We start from the raw sequence: 22,453 nt of genomic DNA on the forward strand, positions 1-22,453 counted from the left end.
GAAGAAGAGCATAGAGATATGTCTAGCATGCTTGCCCGTGCAGGAGGGTTGGCTATTCTGGTTGCTTCCCCAGTATTCAAAACTGTCAATTTGAAGTTGTCGCACAGATCATAAATCAATGTGGCACGGTTGTCATCGTAGAGTGATCCCCATGCTGTTCCATGGGAGTTAAAATCACCTAAGATTACCCGCGGCTCCGGCATTGCCTCGATAGTATCAAAGAACTGATGGCGGCCTACCGTAGTTCTGGGAGGGATATATATCGAAGCAATGCAGAGGTCTTTGCCATTGATTTGTGTCTGGCAAGCAACAACTTCAATGCCTGTCATCGATGGGAGAGTGACTCTATAGAAGGAGTGACATTTTTTAATCCCCAATAGTACGCCACCAAACGAGTCATTTCGATCGAGGCGAATTATGTTGAAATCGTGGAAATTCAGCTCATCGGCTGAAGAAAGCCATGTTTCACAGAGAGAAAATACATCACAGTTAGAGCTGTGAACTAAAAATTTAAACTGATCTAGTTTAGGAATAATGCTTCTGCAATTCCACTGTATTACAGTGGTCAAATCCTTGACCTCTTGCACTGAATCAGGCATCGAGGGAAATGAACGCTGCCAAAAAACCACATTTTTCTTTCAAAAATGTTCTCACAATCGGAAGCAAACATAAAACTATGCTTTTAAGAGGGTCGTTTATATTTAAAGCATTTAAAATGTTGTCCACCAGGTCAGAAAGCGCAAGCAAGCCAGATTGTGGTTGTTGCCTCGACCGCGAAAAAGGAGCAGACGTGTTGGGTGCTGCTCCGGGAAGTGCTGAGGACCCCTGGTGCGTAGAAGAACCGCTTAAACCAGGAGGTACTTGCTTCGGTCTATTCTCAGCACGTTCGATTCGAGTTTTCATTCCAACTTGGGAAGTTTCGGTTTTCTTTCTGGGGAGTGAAGGAAAAGAAGTAATTTTTCTTTTCCTGATGGCACCCTGCGATGTACCGGAACTTCCTGCATTGGGAGCGTCAGCAACAGGCTCGTCGTTCTGCAGAATGGAGTAGGGATTGTCCTGAGTCGTTGGAACGGGACTCTTAAGCATTTCTGCGTAAGTCCGCTTGGAACGTTCCTTTAAGGAACGCTTGAGTTTTTCCCCTCGTTGTTTGTACACCGGGCATTGAGAAAGATCATGTGGAGCCTCGTCGCAATGAAGACACTTGCGCTCTTTTGCGCAAGAAGTCCCATCATGACTCTCTCCACAATCTTCGCAACGTTGTTTATTGCAACAATAGGCGGCCGTGTGACCGAGTTGCATACATTTGTTGCATTTCATTACCCGGGGTACAAACAACCGAACAGGTAAACGAAGTGCACCTATTGCAACGTAGTTAGGAAGGGCGGAACCCTCAAATGTCACACGAAAAGAGTTTGTCCGATTGAGGACTCGTTTGTCATTTTTAAGTGACACAGATTTCAGTCGATTGCATGCAAGAATCTTCACACTTTTAAGTGAAGAGTTCTTGAAGCGACCGACACCATCGAGTATCTCTTTCGAGTCAAACCCTTTTCGTTTATTACACCGTCTATTTCAACGTTGCAACAGGGTACGTATACGCGATACTCGATCGCAAAGAGATCACAGCGCGTTATTTCATTCGCTTGGGTTCTGCTGGAGACGACAACTCGTAATTTGTCTGGCCCCATCCGAGTAATCTCGGTAACTTCGGAAAATTTCTGTGTCAACTCTTTTGACACAGAAATTTTTCTATTTTGAATGACGTTAAGAGGTTTGGATTTTCGTCTAAAGTATACGATAAATGGGCCTTTGGCGCCATCAGGGTATTCTTTTAGACGAAAATCCTGCTTCTCGTCTTTTTCCTCATCTTCAGAGCTTTCTATTTCGTATACAGAATTTTCCTCCTCATCTTCTGTTTCATCCTCCTGCTCTTCAGGAGGAGGTTCATTATCTGATATATTCTTTGGCGTGGATGGGGGATCCTCCCCGCCCTCTGCCATATTAATAAAAACGAAGAAGAAGACAACTGTTCGATATGAACAGAATATAATAATTTGGAAAATATAAATTAGTAAAAGAAATTATATTACTATATTAGTTATTGTTGAAATTTTTATTTATTTCAATTTTTGTTATTATGTGTAATTTGAAAATGAAAAAAGTTCCAATAATAGTTCAACGGTGATGTATCAAAATGAACACCCCTAATGCCAACGCTTGCCGATTTGGTAAACACAAAGTTTAAACAATGGTGTAAATCGTGCACAGAAGCTATTCAGAATGATGGAAGAAGAAAGAGGAAAATAAACTTCTACTTGCCGCCGCTGTGTAGCGTGTGTGATGATGTGTCTTGCTGCCGGATTGTCTCGATAGCGCACCACTTTTTATGAGCTTTACTTCGCTCGCAGCGCACCAGATGAAAAAATACACACTAGAAACGGATGTAAAAAAAACACCTGTATCGGATCAAATATAGGTTCGACCGATCTGCTTGCGAGTTGCCGAAGCAATCATTGCGTTGCACTTGCGTTGTCCTGGTGCAAGATCCACGACTTGTTTTCCAACAACTCGGGCTGTCTCCTTCGAACTCGTTCACACAGTGTTGCCAAAACTGATAAATAGTAAGTTTGGTTGACCCTCTGGAACCCATTCGATCATCACGATACGGTTAATGTCGAAAAAAAAATTTCAACATTGCCTTGAATTTTGATTTGGACATCCTTACTTTTTTCATTCTGGGCGATGCAGGCGTCTTCCAATGCATCGGTTGCCGCTTTGTTTCGACATCATATTGAAATATCCTATCTGGGTCCTCTTCGAACCTTTCAAGCGTATCCAAGCAGACCTGATGACGCACGAACTTTTAGTCAGGTGTCAAGTTTTTTGGCACCATTTTCGCACACGCTTTGCTCATGTGCAAATCGTCGTGTTAAATTTTTCGAACGGTTTCCTTATCAGCATTTACGGTCTCAGCTATCAGCCGGATGCTCAATCGACGATCTGCACGCACAATTTCGTTGATTTTGGCCACTGTTTGCGGAGTTGAAACGCTGACCGGGCGGCCTGGACGCTGGTCATCTCTAATGCTCTCTCGGCCTTCGCTGAAGCGCTTACACCACTCGAAAACACGTGCACGAGATAAAGAATCATCGCCATAAAATAAACTTTTAACAAATTATAGCACTCGGTCGGCGTTTTTTTGCCGTAGGACTACGTCTAACCGGAAGATATAGGGGGTGAAATGGAAATCTAGGCACTGAACAAGTAGGAAAAAATGCAAGATTTGGAACGCTTATAACTCGAGCATTTCTCAATAGATCGCAAAGGTTTTTGCATCAATTGATAGGAAATATATCCACGCAACTATCATAACGAATAACACTTCATTTTTCTTGAGATAAATAATTGAATAATTGTGAAATATCAAGCATTTTCAAAATGCACTATGTGCCCATTTTTGATTGGTCCATTTTGTGCTTCTCAAATCGTACCGACCAAAATGGGCAACCAGAGCAGCAGCGAAATACATTGAAGCACGATTGGAAAGGAAAAAGAAAAAAATGAACGAAACATTGGTCGCAGTCTCACACATGCGTAATTCTCGAGCCAGCCAGTCAGCTTAAAAATCCCCGCTCCGCTGCCGTAACGATCATTCTTTGTGTGGACACCGACTGGACAACATCGTTGCTGGACGAGCTGAACGGCGAGGGATCGAGTGCCTTTCTCAAGGCAAGAGGGCGGAGGTGGTAGCGCTGGAGTAGAGTAATAGAGTAGAGTAGAGTTTTCAAAGGGCCTTTCTCAAGGCTAGTGACGAATGAACTGCAAAAGTTTAAAGTCTCTATAATTCAAGACCTTCCTTCCTTCCGTAACGATCATTCTCATTCAAACCGTACACCACATCGGTTCGCATCACAACACATCAACAAACCAACCCAAGCAGCCATGTCTGGACATGGTAAAGGAGGAAAAGTGAAGGGAAAGGCAAAATCCCGCTCGAACCGTGTTGATCTGGAGTTCCCCGCAAGGGTAGCTAGGCCGAGCGCGTTAGTACCAGTGCACCAGTCCACCTAGTCGGCGATATATAGTTTCGGCCGCCGAAGTGATCGAGTTAGCTGGCAAAGCTGCTCGCGACGATAAGAAAACCCGCATTCGGAACAGAACACATTCGGTTCGGTGGACATCAAGACAACAGGCAGTTGCAGCGAGTGGCGAGTGGCAAACGCAATCGCAAAACGGCATCAGGTAGCAGAAGAAAAAAGTTTGTTCTTTATACAAACTGCTTTGGTGGCAAATCCAGAACAAGGTGGCATCGAGGGCGTTCGAAATGGATTTTTTTCAAAACCACGATTACTAAGTTTTCTAAATTGGAACCATTCCATAAAACAAGGCGCTTTTCAGGGCCATTAAAACTTCCAAAAAAGGGTTTAGGAAATACAGTTCAATGCTTTCTAAAACACTATCCAAAATAATAATAAAACACAAATTGATTTTTTCAAAATTTGTTTGTCAGGATATGATGAGTATGTGAATTTGGCAGTTGTTCTGAGCTTATTGATTTTCATCAATTCTTAAAATGTTTCTAGATTGAAAGTACAGTAATTTACACTCATCTCGACATTTAGCTAATTGGACGGACCTGTTGACATATTTAGTTGGACATTTTTGTAAACATAGAGTTCGGGGTCCAAATTATGACCCCACATTGAAAGTCGACACTGTACCGCTGTCATCGCAAATGTTCAATTACAGGTTAAAATTACCTCCAATCCGATACTGAGTGGTGGTAATGCGACGTGCCATTGAATGTAATTTACTGTAAAATATGTCACAAGCTGGATGGGAAGAAATTTTCCAACTGTGAAAGCTGTGGAGAGTGGCAAATGCAATCGCTAAACAGAAAGGTTTAGCCGAACAAGATGGGGATATCGAGTGATAACAAAACAATAAACTCTTCAGATTGAAGATAATTTTGTGATCCTGAAAAGGACCCTTCTAAGCCTGCATGTGAATCCAACGAGCGAACAACGAACAACGAACAACGAGCGTCTCGTTGGACTCGCCCCTCTGGCTGAGTCTGCCGATTTGTCTCTATCCTGTGAGTTTGTACCGCTAGAGAATAAAACACGCGGACCCCAAAAAAATATCTTATTTTCATTCAAACCGTAAACCCGTGTGGTTGTACGGCATCGGCATCGTGGACGTAACAAAGGAGGACAAGTTAAGGGAAAGGCAAAGTCTCACTCGAACCGTGCAGGTCTCCAGTTCCCTGTTGGTCGCATTCACTGATTGCTCCGCAAGGGTAACTAGGCCGAACGGATTGGTGCCGGAGCACCAGTATACCTAACAGCGATTATAGAGTTTCGGCCGTCGGAGTGCTCGAGTTGGCTTGCAAAGCTGCTCACGACAATCAGAAAACCCGCATCAAGAATAGAGCAGCTTCGGTTCGGCGCTCATCAAGGCAACAATTAGTTTCAGTGAGTGGCAAAGTGTTTCTCCGGCACGTCGCATTAAATGTAATTTACTGAACAACATGTCACAAGCTGGATGGGAAGAAATTTTCCAACTGTGAAAGCTGTGGCGAGTGGCAAACGCAATAGCTAAACAGAAAGGTTTAACCGAACAAGATGGGAATATCGAGTGATAACAAAAACACAACACCAAAGGTTCTTTTCAGAACCATCAACATATTCATAAAGAGTAAACAGTAAACTAATCCATTTTTCAGGTAGATAGGTTGGTATTCACGTAGGAGAAGAAAATAAAACAATATATTTAAAATATATATTTAACAAAAGCTGTCCCCTTCGTATAGTCCTATGTTACTCCGGTTATGTCCCCGACATTACCCACCCGTCTTTTTAACTTGATGAAAAATTTGAGGTTGATACATTGTTCGTGTTTTTCGTCACCCATGATTTCCGACGCGCACTACAAACCACGTTCCATCCAAACCACTGCTGCTCGCAAATTACTATAGTGACAAAAACGTGTTTTCGTACGTTTATAGCAGACACTTCAAGCTACCGAACGCACTATTCGTTTTCCCCCCATCCCTCTAGGGCGCCATACCTCGTATTTTCTCGTCATAATTCAACAAAATAAATAGATGTAAAATTATATAAATGTTAATTTAATTGTAAATAAGTTGATACAAATTATTCACAAATACTGGAGTAGGCAATTTTTTTTATTAAAAAAATCACCTTTTTTTTCTATTTCTACTAATGTAAACTCTTGATTTAAATTAGTAAATGAGTGTATTCAAGTTCCAACAAATTCCAGAACGCAAATGTCAAATGCACCTGCCAAATGTTTCATCTCATACGAACTTATGCGGGATTATCCATTTGTTGAGTTTTTGAAAAGTACAACAAAATGTTCCAAACAAGAACTTGTGTTAATTAATGGAAAATTAATTTTTAGAAACCTCGTCGACCCCCAAGATCAATTTTCGTTCATATCGACCCGTGGGATATAATCGACCTCTTTGAGAACCCCTGCTTTAAACTTTTTCAGCTCGTTCGTCCCTAGTGCTTTTAGAAGTATTTTTTTAGATACTTTCATATTTTCAGAATTGCTACCTAAAAGTACGAAGTACGATATTTTGCATGGTAATATAAAATACAGTTATTCGTTTAAAAGGCATAGTCACATTGTAAAATTCTATAAGTTAAATTCGATAAGTTATCAGTAAACCGGAACAGCACCAAATATGATACCTCGATTCCATAGTTAATACCAGCATTGCTGTCAATCAATCCACTCTTCTTCGGCAATGTGGAAGACTAAGTTGGATACTTACGAAGGTAGTTCGCAAAATTTTATCTCCTAATTTTTCTTTCCAATACTTCCAATAATTCTGAATTGAATGGAAGTGTTCTTCAGCAATAATTGTCCTCCCCCCACTGCATTTCCCAACTTGCAATCACACAATTGCTGGTTGTCAAGTCTGATAACAATAATCTATCCAACGTAATTGAGAGGAGCTTTTCTGCATGGACCACGCTTGTCAGCAAATCTAACGGCACACGCCAACCGTCGTCAGACGCCAACGCAACAATATTGAGATTCATCAAATTTTCAACAAAAACTTCCCAACAAGCCCGGAAGCAGAACTAAGAACATCCACGTCATGGTTTCCATTTAAATGCGAAAAATATGAAGCCTGTTGAAATTTTAATCACATCTGACGGTACCATGCGGTCGGACGGACGGACAGTTTCCCATGGAAGAAAGGAATCCCGCGTATAATTACTGAGTGGTTCCGATGAATTTCGAATGACCACTCGACGATCCAACGAATGATGATGAAAACCTGTTGAATGACAATGCGCGAACTGATCCTGGAAGTGAATGATGGCTTGATATGTGCAATTATGTTGAGAAGCATAATTTGTCGCCTGTCTTCGTGAAGCGGATGGTTTTTCGCGGTATTATTTATAAAGTTAGTTTGCAAACGTACCAATTATTAGTGGATTGCAACAGATACTGCAAGTTAATCAATATTGGCAAAGGTTGCTAACCCTGGGTCGATTTAAATAAAATCGACAAAAAAATATGTAAGTAGATATTACGCCTTACAATGTTTGTACTTGAGTACAAATGAGATTGGTCAATTCTAATGGATTGGTATATGTAACTACTTGCCTAATCGAACAAAATTAAAGAAAAATTTACGAAATTCGAAGCTGTTCTATCGTGATAAACAAGTAACTTGTATGGGAGTTGTCAGCACCCTCTCAAAATTCCTTGAACCTTTGTGGGTGTGAAGATATTGGTTGATCAAACGTCTCTACTTACCTATTTTTTCCAATATTAGTCTACACCAGTGATACTCATGGTGATGGTGTCGAGAAAAAAAAAATAATGAAGGGTGATATCCAAGACACGACCGCATTGTTAACGTAGGACTACGAAATTATAGACTCGATTCATTCAGTTATGTAGTACAAACATTTGGTAGCACTGACAAAGACTGATGAATAAATGCTTTCACTGAGTGGGGCGCAAACATTTCGCGAAGCAATAAAACGCCAGTTTGATCATATTTTCAAATAATCTCTAAGAATTAACAAGTACAGTTGATTTCACTGTGTTTAGAGCAACACTGAAACAAAATTTAATGAATATACAAGTAGTAAAAATATAATAAAAATATAATTTTAATAATATAACAAAAATATATTATTTAATAATATAATTTAAATAATATAATATAAATATAATTTTGCTAAGAGATACTGAAACTCTTAGCAAAATGAAATTTTAATGGCTCCCGATTACAATCAGAACTGCATCAGAAAATGTGACACAATGTTGGAATTCACGAAAATTAATTGATCGTTCTAAAAAAAAGTCATGTACGATTGATCAGTCATTCTGCTAGCGACCAGATGGCAGCGGCAGCGAAGCTTCTAAAATAGCTTTTCTCAAGGCCGATGTTTAGTTTAGTTGTTTTAACGAGGCTTTTTACTTTTCAGTCCATTCGCCTCTAAGGACACCAATAAATCCAAACACGTTTCTAACTTCACGGAAGCTCTTTTCCTCCAAAAAATTATAAAAAATCGTTTTTGATTACTTCGGATATTGTTTTAGAATGCATCGAAAATTTTTAAATTTCTTTTGAGTTTTAATTTTTAGTTTCGGTGGCCTTGAAAAGGACCGATAGGTTTTTTGTGGTTTTGTAGCAGCAGTTGAAGGTAGGTGATTCATGATTCATTCTTCCTTTTCAGAGAACAATACACGATATATGTATCCTTATTGCCAATGCACCTAGCGCACTCAGTATGCATATATGGACTTTTGAGCAAATTCATAGATTTGCTTTGCAGTTGCTTTTAAAGCAGTTTTTGAACTATTGAATCATGTCTTTGGGGTCAATAAGTGACAAATATCACTCGTGGACATTTTATCTTTCAAATGAAATGATTATCATATCACTTCGTTCAGCCGGCAAAGAGTTATTAATGCTTGAATCCTTGCACCTTGCAAACGTAACGCTCTCGTGTCTGACATCAGCATTGAGAAAGACTATTGTGTGCTAGCTAGAGCGAGAGTGTGACCTGAATAATGATTAGCATGGTCTCTATAATTCAGATTTTAAAATTTCTCAGTTCATACGCATCTAGTCTTGAAAAGGTCAATTGGAAAAACTAAACTAAACTTTTTTTTCATTTTGAAAACCTCGCTGGATGCCTGATGATTCGTGATTGCTGTGAAATCGCGAATAGCTGGTTTGTACTCTATAAATTGAAAACAGACGGAGCTTAAATTGCAATACGTTCTCTATCCACATTGTCCCTAGAACGAACGTCGCTATAGCCGGTCTAGACTGTCTTCTGGCAAGAGCGAAAAACTTTAATTTTTTTAAGTCGTTTTACAGAGGCGAACGAACTGTAAAGTTTAAAGCCTCTTTGATACACACAAGGAAGGAAATCGATATAACTCAAAAATAGTAACTCCTAAAAATGTATCCTTTGAGTGACTTTAAAAAAATTGCCTTAGAAGAGTACGAACGATTGGAAATTGGCAAAATTTGATGAATATTTTTTGATATAGAACAATTACACGTCTAGCTCCTACAGAAAAAATATTATGGGTTCAACTGTTTTTTTTTAGTCCAATGTGCCGGTGAGAGATGTGTTGGCTCGGTTAGACCATGATTTAATGTTCCAAATCTATGTTTTCCTTAAAGCTATCGATGTTCGTGTTTGATTATCTATATATCCTTATACCCTCGTTTTCTTCCTTTGCGAGCAATTGGTCCCCTTGCTAGAAACAGTAGAATAAGTTGAAATGTAAATACACAATAGATATATGAAAAGATTTACGAATTGAGAGTATGTGATTATCATCATTGTAACAATTTCCTTATATCTCATCCTTTTCCTGAAAAAAATTAGTCAAAAAAAATATGTCACCGCGAGAAATCGGTTTTCTACCTTACTAACCTTAGATTTAAGAAAATGTTTGTGTATAGTTATAAAAATATAATTAAGAATTCGGCTCCTTCAAACTTATGTAACTGAGCCTGTAAAAATAAACGAATTTAATGAAAAAAAACTAATGTTTTTGTTTGGCGATTTTTGGATTTTTCAACATTTTCCAGAAAACGGTAGATTGAAAGAAAATTGAACATTGGGGTTTCTTGCATGTAATAATCAAAATTATACTAATGGCTTTCGCGAAAAAAAAATACCATAACAAGTTTGATATTTGACTATCAAATAAAAACCAAATAAAACAAGTAAAAAAAACTTTTTAAGTTTAACGGTTTCATTGTGACATAGAGACATAATGATAATACAAATAATGTACTAAAAGCAAAAAAAATAATTAGACAAGTAGGAATTGGTTAGTTATCACATCCTTCATCCTTCATTAATCTAGGACAGTTATACTCAACTTGCGGCCCAATGTGCTCTTCTTGTTTGCCCATCAGGTATAACTTCATTTTTAACAAAATTGTGTTTGTCACAATAACGAAACCCCTTGAAACCATTATCTATTTTTTGACGTAGGACTACGTTTTTCAGTAATGAAAGTTCTACAGACAATGTGGATACAAAAAATGGCAATTTCAATTTAGCTCCTTCCGTTTTCAATTTATTGAGTATAAACAAGCTATTCGCGATTTCATTGCATTCACGATTAATCAATCATTCAGCAAGGTTTTCCAATTAGCTGAGAGTTTATTTAAGTTTTCAAAACTGACCATTTCAATGAACTGATAAATTTTAAACCCCCTATAATTCTAACTAGCGCACACATTATCATGCCGGGGGCTCGGGCTCGATTCCCGCTCTGACCGGAGAACTTTTCGTCAAGGTAAGTTTTTCCAACCTGCGCTGGTACACGCGTATTCTAAAGATTGCCCACTAAAATACATTCAAGGCGTGTTATTTGACAAATAAAATTAACATTCTCGCTACAGCTAGCGAACAGTAGCCTTTCTCAATGCTGATGTCAGACACAGCTGTTCGATACGAACGAAGAATACAAGATAGATATCACACAAAGTGGTGAAATTTTGTTCGGTGGATCCACCGCATCGATTTGCACGCCGTCTGGTGGCGAGTGCTTCTTTATTTCTACATCACATCAACTCTACATCTGTACTGAGGTGTGAGTTTAGAATTTCGTAAACGTGAGCGTCACGTTAGTGGTGCGTTTGAGCGTTAATATCTCTGCATTTGAGCGTTAATATCTCTGAACGAACAACTCAAACATCTATAAATATTAGTAAAATCACAAAAAAAAACTAGAAATATGCTTGAACGTCCATCGACGCGTACTGTACCGATCATACCGTTATGTGAAAATTGGTTGTGTATAATTGAATCACAAGTACTAATTGTTGATTTTATACGTTATCAAATAGATACAGTGGTAAGGGATCAAATATGTGAACGATTCGGGCCGCAATGTGTTTAGCATCAGAAGAATATTCGCTTTTCATACTGAGTGCACTACGTGGGCAGGCAATAAAGACACAAATTTCGTGTATTGTTCTAGCGAGAACAAGGATGAATCATGAATCACTCATCTTTAACTGTTTCTATAAAACTACGCAAACTTAACGACCCTTTTCAGTACTATAAAAATTTCGATGCATTCTAAAATAATATCCGAAGCGATTTTCATCAATATTTCTGGAGTAAAAATGAGAAAACTTCCCCGATGATTCGATGAACTGGAAGAGAAATGATGGTAAAACACTCACGTAACGAAGAATACCTCAAAAAATTACTCGATAACAATGAGAACCTTATTTTCTGCAAACGAAAATATACATCAGCTCTTTATAGATTCCTTTTTTGTTTTTATTTACAATTTCAACAGAAGGCCAGCTAGGTGTACACGGTAAGTGTCAAATGTATTGATACACAGTATTGCAAGTTTGTACATCATTAAAATTTAAAATAAGAATGTAATTTATCAATCATACATAAGTATCATTCTTTTCCACCCTGTCCGTTTTTCCCGACTTTCCCCTATATGTTTAATCAGAATGAAACTGTTTAATTAAAGAAAAATGTTTTACTAATTTTATATTCTTTATACATTATTCATATTTTATATTCCATTTCCATTTTTAGTCAAATCATTTCATTTGATATCGATATTGAGGGAGTTCCAAAAAATCATAGTCGACCATTTTGTAGCAGCAACCTTTTATGGATTTATGTTCATAATGTAATGTGTTCTCCATTTATTTGATACACATACCGGAATCAACCTATTTTTGAAGAAAATACTAAATCAGGCATTTTGTAGCTGTGGCCAAATTGTATTTCTGATACATACGTGTGTACGTGTGGTGTGTACTTAATTTAAGAGCAAATAAAAAAAAATTACCCATAATAGTTGCATGGCAAAAAGTAAATGGTACATATTATTGTGTGAGGAACTCCTTGAGATTGATTGGTGAACCCTTGAGATCGGATCCTGTGTAGATGACGCAGCGGATTACTTCACTGGGAAGGTGACCTCCCCGAAATTGCGGACGTTTAGACGACGTCAAGATCTACATGACTATTAGAAGTCAACAGAATTGTTTGGAGCTTCAAAGAATGGTAGATTGTTTTGAAGTGTGATGTATTAATAATTCCATAATCAAAGCAGGACAGCCTTTGTCGAGATCAAGTCCTGGGTTCTTTTATGATCTACAGAGTCCGAGATCCATTATGTCTACGATCCTTGGTGAGATTTATTTTAGAGTCAAAATGGTGGTTGCTTGGTATCCATATCGCGCCAATTGGATTGCCGAGATTGAAGCAATGCAGCTGAAATTCATTTGAAACGCTTTTCGCTCTCTGACATGGGGATATACTTGCCGTCGTATAGGAATCGTTGCCAGCTTATCGTGAAAAGATACCATGTGTTGAAAGCAGAAGTTGAATGTCCTCGCCGAAAATGATTACATTCGACATGCGACAACGAGATTTCTAACACCTTGATGTACGAAATGTGAAATATGTACAACATGAACGAATTAGATGTATTTGTAGTACTTTTAATATTGATCTTGAGCATTTTGATTTTTATCTGCCATTTTTTATCATGAATATTACCAATGATAAAAATCTCGTGTCACGTTGTTTGTTACCGTTTGTTCCCTTGTAACGGCTTGACCAATTTTAATGAAATTATGCACAAAAAAACTTGGTAAACATGAGAATAGGTTGTAAACTATATACGATACTGCTAGGATATCGATTTCCGTTTTGTCTCAAATTCCGAACACTTAAGCTTTGGTGGCCATTAAACAGTGTCTTATTACTCAAAATGGTACTCTTTCGCGAAATTAATTTGATTTTTGGATAGAATAGAGCCTTATTTTTCGTTTGAATCCAACAATATTGATTTACAAATATATATTCATGGTGAAAAACTAAAAATATGTTTAATCACTTTTATCTCAAATTACGAACAGCAAAAATGCATTTTTTTAAAATCATGACTTTTGAACTACTGAACCGATTCATATTGGGTTGGGGAAAAAGAAATGTCGTATATTGTCAATCTATGACAACACTTAAACATATCTTGTTCTGTACTTATCGCATCGGGTCATACTATACGGCTATTTAAAGACGACAATCTGTGCTACAAGTGTTCTGATTGTCCTTTTCAGTCTCAAGTTATAGCGCGTCAAAGATGGAGTCCACCAAGCAAGAAATTCGCCTTATTTTACGTTTTTACTACCTGCGAGGCAAAACTGCAACGAAGGCGGCTGAAAAAATTCGTGTAGTTTATGGATAATGAAGTTGCCTTCTAAATGGCAACAAGTTTGCGAACAAAACGGCGCGTATTTGACTTAAATAGGATGATTTCAAGTATGTTAAATAAAGCGTCAAATTTCGATCAGAAATACGACATTTCTTTTTCCCCAACCCAATATGATCGATATATCAAATTAATGTCAATTAGCTAATATTTTTTTGGAAAAATGTTATACTCGCAAAAAAAAGGTTTTTGATTTCGTAACTATTGATTGCATTTGTTTTTTTTATAGTTTAAATGGTTTCGACATCGATATCTGTAAATGATGTTAAAATGAAGTCTTTAACCCAAAGAATGTCAGGGTTTTGATTATTGAATTATTTATAAAATTAAAGTTCAGTAAATTCACATTGAAAAATTAAGTGTTCGCAGTTTTAATCATGCGTAGACTTGATTCATATTCCAATGAATTCACTAATTTTAATGAAGATTTCTGCATAAAATATCATTTTATTCATCCATTCATTGTAGATTCATACCATTTCCAGTACTTAACATGAAAACAACAAACAAAATAGTTGAAACAACTGAAAAACTGAAAAATTAACTATGCTTGTTTTGTTACGGAATTTGCTAACGCAAACCTTTTATCATTGGTCTTCTTCTCTTCTTCTTTTCTTTTCTTTATTATAGTGATTTTCAACACATTTTGGCTGGTTCGTCACTTTTGCTTCAATTTTTGGAAGAATATCGGGAGTTAGAATTGAACTCGTGATCTCTGCGTGAGAGGTATGGATGTTACCACTACGCCAGATCGCCTCCTTTTTAGCATTGGTTTTGACTGCCACTTTTTTGCAAATGTCTAATATTATAAATTATAGGCTGTATCGATACCTGTAAATGATGTCGAAATGAGGCCTATATCTCAAAGAATGTCTTTTTTTCATTATTCAATTATTAAAAATTAATCAATGAAGTGTTCGAAATTTGAGACTATTCGGAATATGAGACAAAACGGTACTAAATACTAAATTCCGATTAAAGTGCCTGAAGAAAAAATGCAGAAACAAAATCTGAATATTTTTTTTCTTAAATATTGCTTCAAACAATACATATAACACCAAATTAAAATCCCGATACATTATTTAGATTCGCGATTTTAGTAGTTTTGTATAAAAAATATTTAAATAATGTAACCGTCGGTCGTTTTTCAAACAGAACGAATTTATTTATGTTGTTCTTATGGTGCTAGATCGAATTTTCATCCACACATTCGCAAGTAACTTCACTTCGCCAGACGTATCGCCCGCGAGCTGGTTGAATGAGCACAACGAAGTATTGAAATACTTCAAATCACACTTGCTCGGTTTACAAATTGACAATCAAGTTATTGTCATCAATTCCAATTCCATCTGCTGGAGAGCACATGTCTAGATTTAGTGCGCAAGCGTTACTTAAACCATAGAAGGTGTCTGCACAATGACGCAAGAAATTGTGATTAAAAAAAACAATAATCTGGAATTCATCGTTAACGCACATCGTTCATACGACTCTCAGCGTAGTAATACTTGCATCATTTTTAGTAGTAGTTAGTTGAGGGTTCTATACCAAACAACACGCAACATACCAAACAACAATTGTATTCTGAGTAACAAGCTCTACAATGTGTGTGACCACAATGCAAGTCAGAAGAAATATTTTTGACGAAAAATGCCCGACCGTTCTGAAAGAACAAGATGAGTATTGCACAAACATAATACTATTTATTAATTGCTATATCAGACGAATAAAATAAAGGAATGCGCTCGATGGATTCTATGTGTATCGTGTGATGTCGTTATATGATGTCGTGAGCTGTACCAACAATTCATGGTCGAAGTACGCGAAGGTAGAGAGCGAACGACTGCGATTGCTACGACCAAATCAACATATGTGGCTTGAGGAAAAATGCATTTACTTGGAAAACGCTATCATGAGCAATGCCGTAACAGTGTCAGAGTCAAAATTATCCGATTGAAATTCTGAAATCCGTATAAATGTATAAATGGTCCATGTATGAAGTTAAGGTGGAAAAGCGAGGAAATTTATAGACAAAAAAGTTAAGTTAGGGTTAGGACTATGCCCTCTTTGTATTTAACCCATTACTCAGCCCAGGTGTACAAGAACTTGATCCAAATGGCATGAAACTTTCTAGTCCATCTAGGTTTGTCCCGAAACGGGGGGGAAACGCAATATTTTGGTTTGGAGTTCTTTGGAAGTTGATATATCTGACGTATGAAATTTCATACGCTGAGCCGATACAGTATCGAAAATGAAATAATTTGAATATCGAACAAAACAGTTTTATTTCATAAAATTCCACTTCAACAACCATTTTCATGGTTTATTAACCCTTTCGTGTACTGCCGTTCTACGCATAATTGTCCCACGGTTCATAGGGATTGCATAGAACACAGTACAGTTATGCGTAGAACGACAGTGTATCGGATTTAATATCACTGAGTATGGCACCGGAAAAAGCACTCCGAAGGGTGCATACCCACATCATACTTCAAGCAAATATACGTCGTACATCGGTTGCATAGTGCACCCGTGGCCGAGTGGTTAGCGTCTCACATTATCATGCCGGGTGTTCGGGTTCGATTCCCGTTCTGGCCGGGGGATTTTTCGTCAAAGAAATTTCCTTCGACTTGCACTGTGGTCATGCGTATTCAAGAGCTTGCCCCTCGGAATACATTCAAGGCGTGTTATTTGGCTTAAGAAATCTCGACCAAGTATTAATAAATGACGCTAGTTAATGCATACGTTGAGACGGCAAAAGTTCCACAAGGGAACGTTAACGCCATTCAAGAAGAAGAACATCGGTTGCAATACGCACACCAGTGGGATTCGTATTAATGAAATGATTTATTCGTCAAACCTAACTTCCGATGACTTCGAGTGTTTAGGCTTGATCTGCATGAACTCGATCCTTGCTGGATTCATGTCACTCATCAGAATTTAAGGTAATTTTTTCCCAGTGTCTGGTTCTCCGCTTCTTGCTGCTGCCCGAGAGCATTCTTGTGATTGGTCTCGTTCAATATAGCTCTCGACATTCACTTGTTTGCCAAACCCGGAAGGGCCGTCCTCCGAGTCACTATCTCCAGCATCCACATCGCTGTCTCCACCGCTTGGGGGCACGATGACAAAGCCAGTATCATTTGTGGACACTAGATTTTCGAAAGCGTCTTCGTTCAAATCAATCTGATAACTGTACAGCTCCTACGGATTATCGGGGAGCTGATATATCCTATTGAGAAAAAAATATACCGTAGTTGCAAAGCGTATGAAATTTCATACGCTCAAAAGTAAACATAGATTTTTTGCGGTTTCATAATTTTCTTCGGATTTTTTGCTAGATATCATTTTTTTACACTCGTCTAGTAGTTTTGTGTCACAGATATAAGCAATTTAGAATTCTTTAAGAAGTAAAACTTTGATAAATTTATGTTTACTTTTACGACTCCATTAAACTCGAGCTTTGCAAGCTTTAATACACAACAAAACAAAAAAATTACCGATAAAATTACACTGGCATAAAAAAAACTCTTAAATTGTCATGAGATATCATTTAAAATGCGCTATCATCAAAAACAGTCTTTCAAAAACGGGCATTTTTGCGTATTAAATTTCATACGTTGGGCACTAATGGGTTAACCCATCGAGTGATCGTGAAATTCGATCGGATTCCGGAATATGGATAGCTGTTCGATAATGTTATCACAATAATAGTGTATGGTCCATGCGGTGATTCGAAGCCTTTATCACCTTGTATGGTAGATAGTATTTGCACAAAGCGTATTCCTAGAGATTTTACCAACGACACGATCGCAATTGTAGCCGAATATCTAATATATCAACGAATAAATACTGTTAATGTCATTCACAAATATCAACAACGCAGACATTGAAATTGAAAATTAAGTAGTACCATATTCGCATGGTGACCGGAATAAATCGCCACAGTAAACAACTGCAACAGAAACAACCGCTTAGAAAAAGTGTAGTAGGCTAGAAATATTTGGCGCGGGAAAAACATCATGTGCCTCACATTTCTATTATAAATTTATTCTCTTGTTCTCGTTTTTCGAAATTTATTCTGAGGACAATGTAATGGGGACGAAGTCCCCATTTGGCGAGGATAAGGAATCGAGGCGGCCCATGCCGCCAAGATGACGCAATCCGAGTCCACCGCCGACCCGCCGTCGGAAGCGGCGGTGTCTCGCACGCAAACCTGGGATCCACTGATTGCCCGGTTAGTTTGAAACATAGGATACGATCCTTTAGCAATGTCCGACCGAGCTCTAGCGAGCGTCGGACGGTATACGTCTGCCCGGGGCGTTACGTTTGCCTGGGGCGATACGTTTGCCCGGTTAATTCTTGTTTTGAAATACAATACCGCGCCACAATATTTATAGCCTACTACACATTTTATAAGCGGTGGTTTCTGTTGCAGTCGTTTTCTGTGGCGATTTATTCCGGGAACCTATTCGCATCAGCTAAGCAAAGAGCAATTAATATATTTGCAAGTCCGTGGATAAAAGAAGTGACAATATGGCTGTGATTCTAAATTAAAGAGTGTGTCACATCAAATTGCATCACGGAAAAAACGCCGTAGAAATTCAATTTTTAGGAATTATATCTTCAGCCGTCGCTTATAATCAGATAAGAGTGTATAGATCACGTTGGCCATGCTTCACTGTCAATTTTTCGTAAATTTGGAAAAATGTCGTCGAACGAAAAAGAGCGTCGTGAATTAATCCTGCGCACTCATTTTGAGAATCCGGAGTTGTCACATCGGGACATCGGTAAGATGCTGGGAATCGTCCAATCCACGGTCAGCAGAGTACTAAAACGATACTTCGAGAACCTAACCATCGACCGGAAGGTGAAGAACGGCAAAAATGGATGCTTCGTCAGTGAAAAAGATCACAAGCGCTTAGTTAAGCAGTTTAGACGTGATCCGAGAAGTTCGGTCCGGGATGTCGCCAATAAGCTGAATTTGTCAAGTTCATTCGTCCAGCGGACCAAGCAGCGGGAGGGCCTGCGTACATACAAGGTTCAGAAGGCTCCTAACCGCGACGAAAGGCAAAACATGGTGGGGAAGACGCGAGCCCGGAATCTGTACACCGAAATGCTGACGAAGCCGTATTGCCTGGTAATGGACGACGAAACCTACGTCAAAGCGGACTTTCGTCAGCTGCCGGGCCTGTTGTTCTTCTCCGCAGAGGACAAATTCAGCGTTCCTGAGGAGATTCGCAAGCAGAAACTATCCAAGTTTGCCAAAAAGTACATGGTGTGGCAAGCGATCTGCTCTTGCGGAAAGCGGAGCGCCCCCTTCGTGATGACCGGCACGGTAAACGGGCAGGTTTACCTTGAGTGCCTACAGAAGTGCCTACAGAAGCGCTTACTACCACTATTGAAGCAGCACGAGGGCCCGACCATCTTCTGGCCGGATCTCGCTTCGTGCCACTATTCAAAGGACGTGTTGAAGTGGTACGAAACCAACGGGGTCACCTTCGTGCCAAAGGAAATGAACCCGCCCAACGCGCCGGAGCTTCGCCCAATAGAGAAATATTGGGCGATTATGAAGCAGGCCCTCCGGAAGAACCCAAAAGTTGTCAAATCGGAGGCGGACGTCAAGAGAAAATGGATTTCTGTTCAAAAAAACTACAACCTGACGTTGTACAGAACCTTATGGACGGGGTAAAGAGGAAGGTGCGAGCATACGGGCTTGGGCTCGAAGTATGAATAAAAAGAAAATGCCAAAAGTTGTTTAATAGTTTAATTTTGCTGTCTAAAATTTTCAAAAGGATCGGTCTACTGGGCGAATTTCTACAGCGTTCTTTCCGTGATGTAATTTGATGTGACACACCCTTTAGAATGTGAATACTCTTCGGTTGAATGAGAACAACGAAGTAATGCGGTTCCAAATAAGAACTATATATCAGCTCCATGCACATGTCAAGACCATGTCAAACGTGAGAATTCACGCACAAAAATGTTACGAACAAAACATTTTTGTTCAGGAGTCTTCATACAAAAAAGACTTATATTCCAAAAACTAGAACAGATAGAATGTTGACGTCTTCGACAAAAGTGAGATCTAAAACTTTGACAAATACGCAATCTTGGCGCTTGACGCTATCTTGACTTTTTTTAAAGAAAACATGAAAAATATGTTGTTAGAAAAACTTTTTCCCTATAAAAGTGCCCATCTTCCGATGTATGAACGACTTGTTGGAAATTTTAAGGGCTATTCATATATATATTTTTGAGAATTTTGAAAAAATACGTTTTTGAGAAAAATTAATTTTAATTTTTAAAATAACTTCTTTTTCAGCGAAATTTTTTTCCAAAAAAATTTTGGTATTTTTTCGTAAAAATTAGAACAATTTCCTACATTTCATCATTTGACATGAATTTTGTAAATATGATATTTTTTAAGTTATAATTTTTACGCACCTTCTCCCGACTCATGTCCAATCACTGTTCGTTAGACGCGCTACTCTTTCGTATTAATCTTGCCGACAACAATCTTTGTGTTTGTGGCCAAGGTTACCACGACATCGAGCACGTTGTTTGGTCGTGCGAGCTGTATCTTGTCGCCAGATCGAATTTAGAAGACACCCTTCGGGCCCGAGGAAGGCAGCCCATGGTGCCGGTGAGAGACGTGTTGGCTCGGTTAGACCTTGATTACATGTCCCAAAATATATGTATTCCTTAAAGCTATCGATCTTCGTGTGTGATTGTCCTTATACCATTAGTTTTTCCTTTTCCTTTTCCTTTTCCTTTGTGAGAGATCGGATCCCTTCTTAAGAATAAGATGAAATGTAAATACATATTAGATATAAGATAGGTTTAAGAATTGAGTGTAATGCGTGTGATTGAGAGTGTGAGTGAGATCATTGTCAACATATCCTCAACCATATAAACCTGAAGAAAATATGTCACCCTTCTAAACTCGAGTCGACCGCGAGTAACCGGTTTCCTATATTATTAACATTAGAATTAAGGAAAAATGTATATATACTAGTAACAATACAGTAAGGAGTTCGGCTCCTTTAAACTTATGTAACTGAGCCTGTAAAAATAAACGATTTGAATAAAAAAAAAAAGTTATAATTTTTTGTAAAAATTTAAGAAAAAAATTGTTTTTTTCAAAAAAGTTGTCCAATTATTTTTCGAATATTTCTAGTATGCAAAGTTGCTTAAATGACCCATGTCTTTACACCCACAACGTTTCACTACTATCTGAAATGGTGCTGCCAACGGCCAGTCGAGTTGGCATGAAATTCGTCAGTTAAGTTTTATTTAACACCCAAAATATTCTCTAGAAATAATTTAAATGGCAGAACAACGTTTGCCGGGTCGGCTAGTTACCAATGAAAAAAAAAGATTGATCATAAATGTGAATAATTCTGTATGTGACTTGAGAATATACAAGTTCATAGAAATTTCATAGATTAGTTAATAATAGTTAACGCTTAAACCGAAAACATACATTCTCTTTGTGTTGGCTTTGAAGTTAATAGTTTTCTGCAATGTTGCAAGGAAACAAACATGGAACAATATTGTGTAGGTGTGAAAAACAGGACATTATTTTCCCAAGCCCCTGGTGATCAGAAGTTTAATGTATCCTGCAAAACATGTGTTCGCTACTTCATTGTTCAACTCAATTTGCTATTTTTATTTTTCTAAATCTGGTTGTTTGAATTTTTAATTCTAACTATCCTTTCTCTTCCATTCCGACGAGTCCACCCCCATCCTGCAGTGCAATTATCCTGCCACGAACGGTGAGACGATGCAATTTCCATACAACCCACGTCCCCTCCTTCTACCAACCGAAAAGGATCACTACTGACGTGGTGTTCCGCGAGAGGCGTGTTGCCTCAACCCATTGTCAATCGGTCACAGGAAAGACACAAATCGACACGACATCGTTTTGCCAGCGGCGCGGCGGTCTGCCCAGTGATTAATATGCCAGTATATACCAGTGAAAACATTCTATAATGGAGAGAGTGAGATTTGGCACGCGCCGTCGTCATCGGACGCAAATGTGGAGCAGAAAGTTATCAGTAACCAGCGCCTAATCGTATTCATTACTCAGCGATCGAAGGTCCACCACCACCAGTTGCAACTAGGAAGTCGCGTGCTTCGGTTCGTTGGGTCAGTTCGAACTAATTCGGTGGCGGGAAAAAAAAGTGTGATCTCGGCAAGGAAAAGAACGCAATCTAACCGATGAGTCGGTTGATGACAAGTGATGATAAGCTTCACACATGGAAGCATTGGTGAACCAGCAGGCAGGGTTGCAAATCGAAGACCGCATTCCTGCTGCTGCAACTGCCATCGCACTGGTAAGCGCAATTGGGGAGGTTTCGATTTATAAAACATGCTCGCCTAGCGTCTCGGCGCTATTATCGGACTTTCTGAGAACGCAGTTGTTATCGTTGATAAGGGCATTATGTTTGATTAAAGGAATTAGTTGAAGTATTACATTTCGGCACATGTTTCGGATAACATCTAAATTTAAACGTCGGATTAATTAGTGCGAATTTATTATTCGTACTTGTGTGAAATGAAAGGTGTCATCATGAACAATGTTTTCGGGCGAAGACTCATAAAGCGGAACTCAGTAGATTCATGTGTGAGTAAGGAAGTGATTGTCGACAATTTGTCACGCCCTAAA

At 38.5% G+C, this 22,453-nt stretch overlaps 1 protein-coding gene across 4 annotated transcripts in view; it reads left to right on the forward strand.

Moving 5' to 3' along the window:
- The window catches only part of LOC129771379 (uncharacterized), a 93,570-nt gene that overhangs the window by 48,387 nt on the left and 22,730 nt on the right, over nucleotides 1–22,453 (forward strand). For 2 of the 4 annotated variants that reach the window (XM_055774962.1, XM_055774963.1), the window contains exon 2: nucleotides 21,521–22,121. The exons of the other annotated variants lie outside the window; for them this stretch is intronic. In XM_055774962.1, the coding sequence (XP_055630937.1) occupies nucleotides 22,028–22,121 (94 nt within the window). In that variant the 5' untranslated portion in view covers nucleotides 21,521–22,027. The remainder of the gene's footprint in view (nucleotides 1–21,520; nucleotides 22,122–22,453) is intronic. 4 annotated transcript variants of the gene reach the window in all.

Source organism: Toxorhynchites rutilus, chromosome 2 (assembly GCF_029784135.1).
Source record: "Toxorhynchites rutilus septentrionalis strain SRP chromosome 2, ASM2978413v1, whole genome shotgun sequence".
Taxonomy (NCBI): domain Eukaryota; kingdom Metazoa; phylum Arthropoda; class Insecta; order Diptera; family Culicidae; genus Toxorhynchites; species Toxorhynchites rutilus.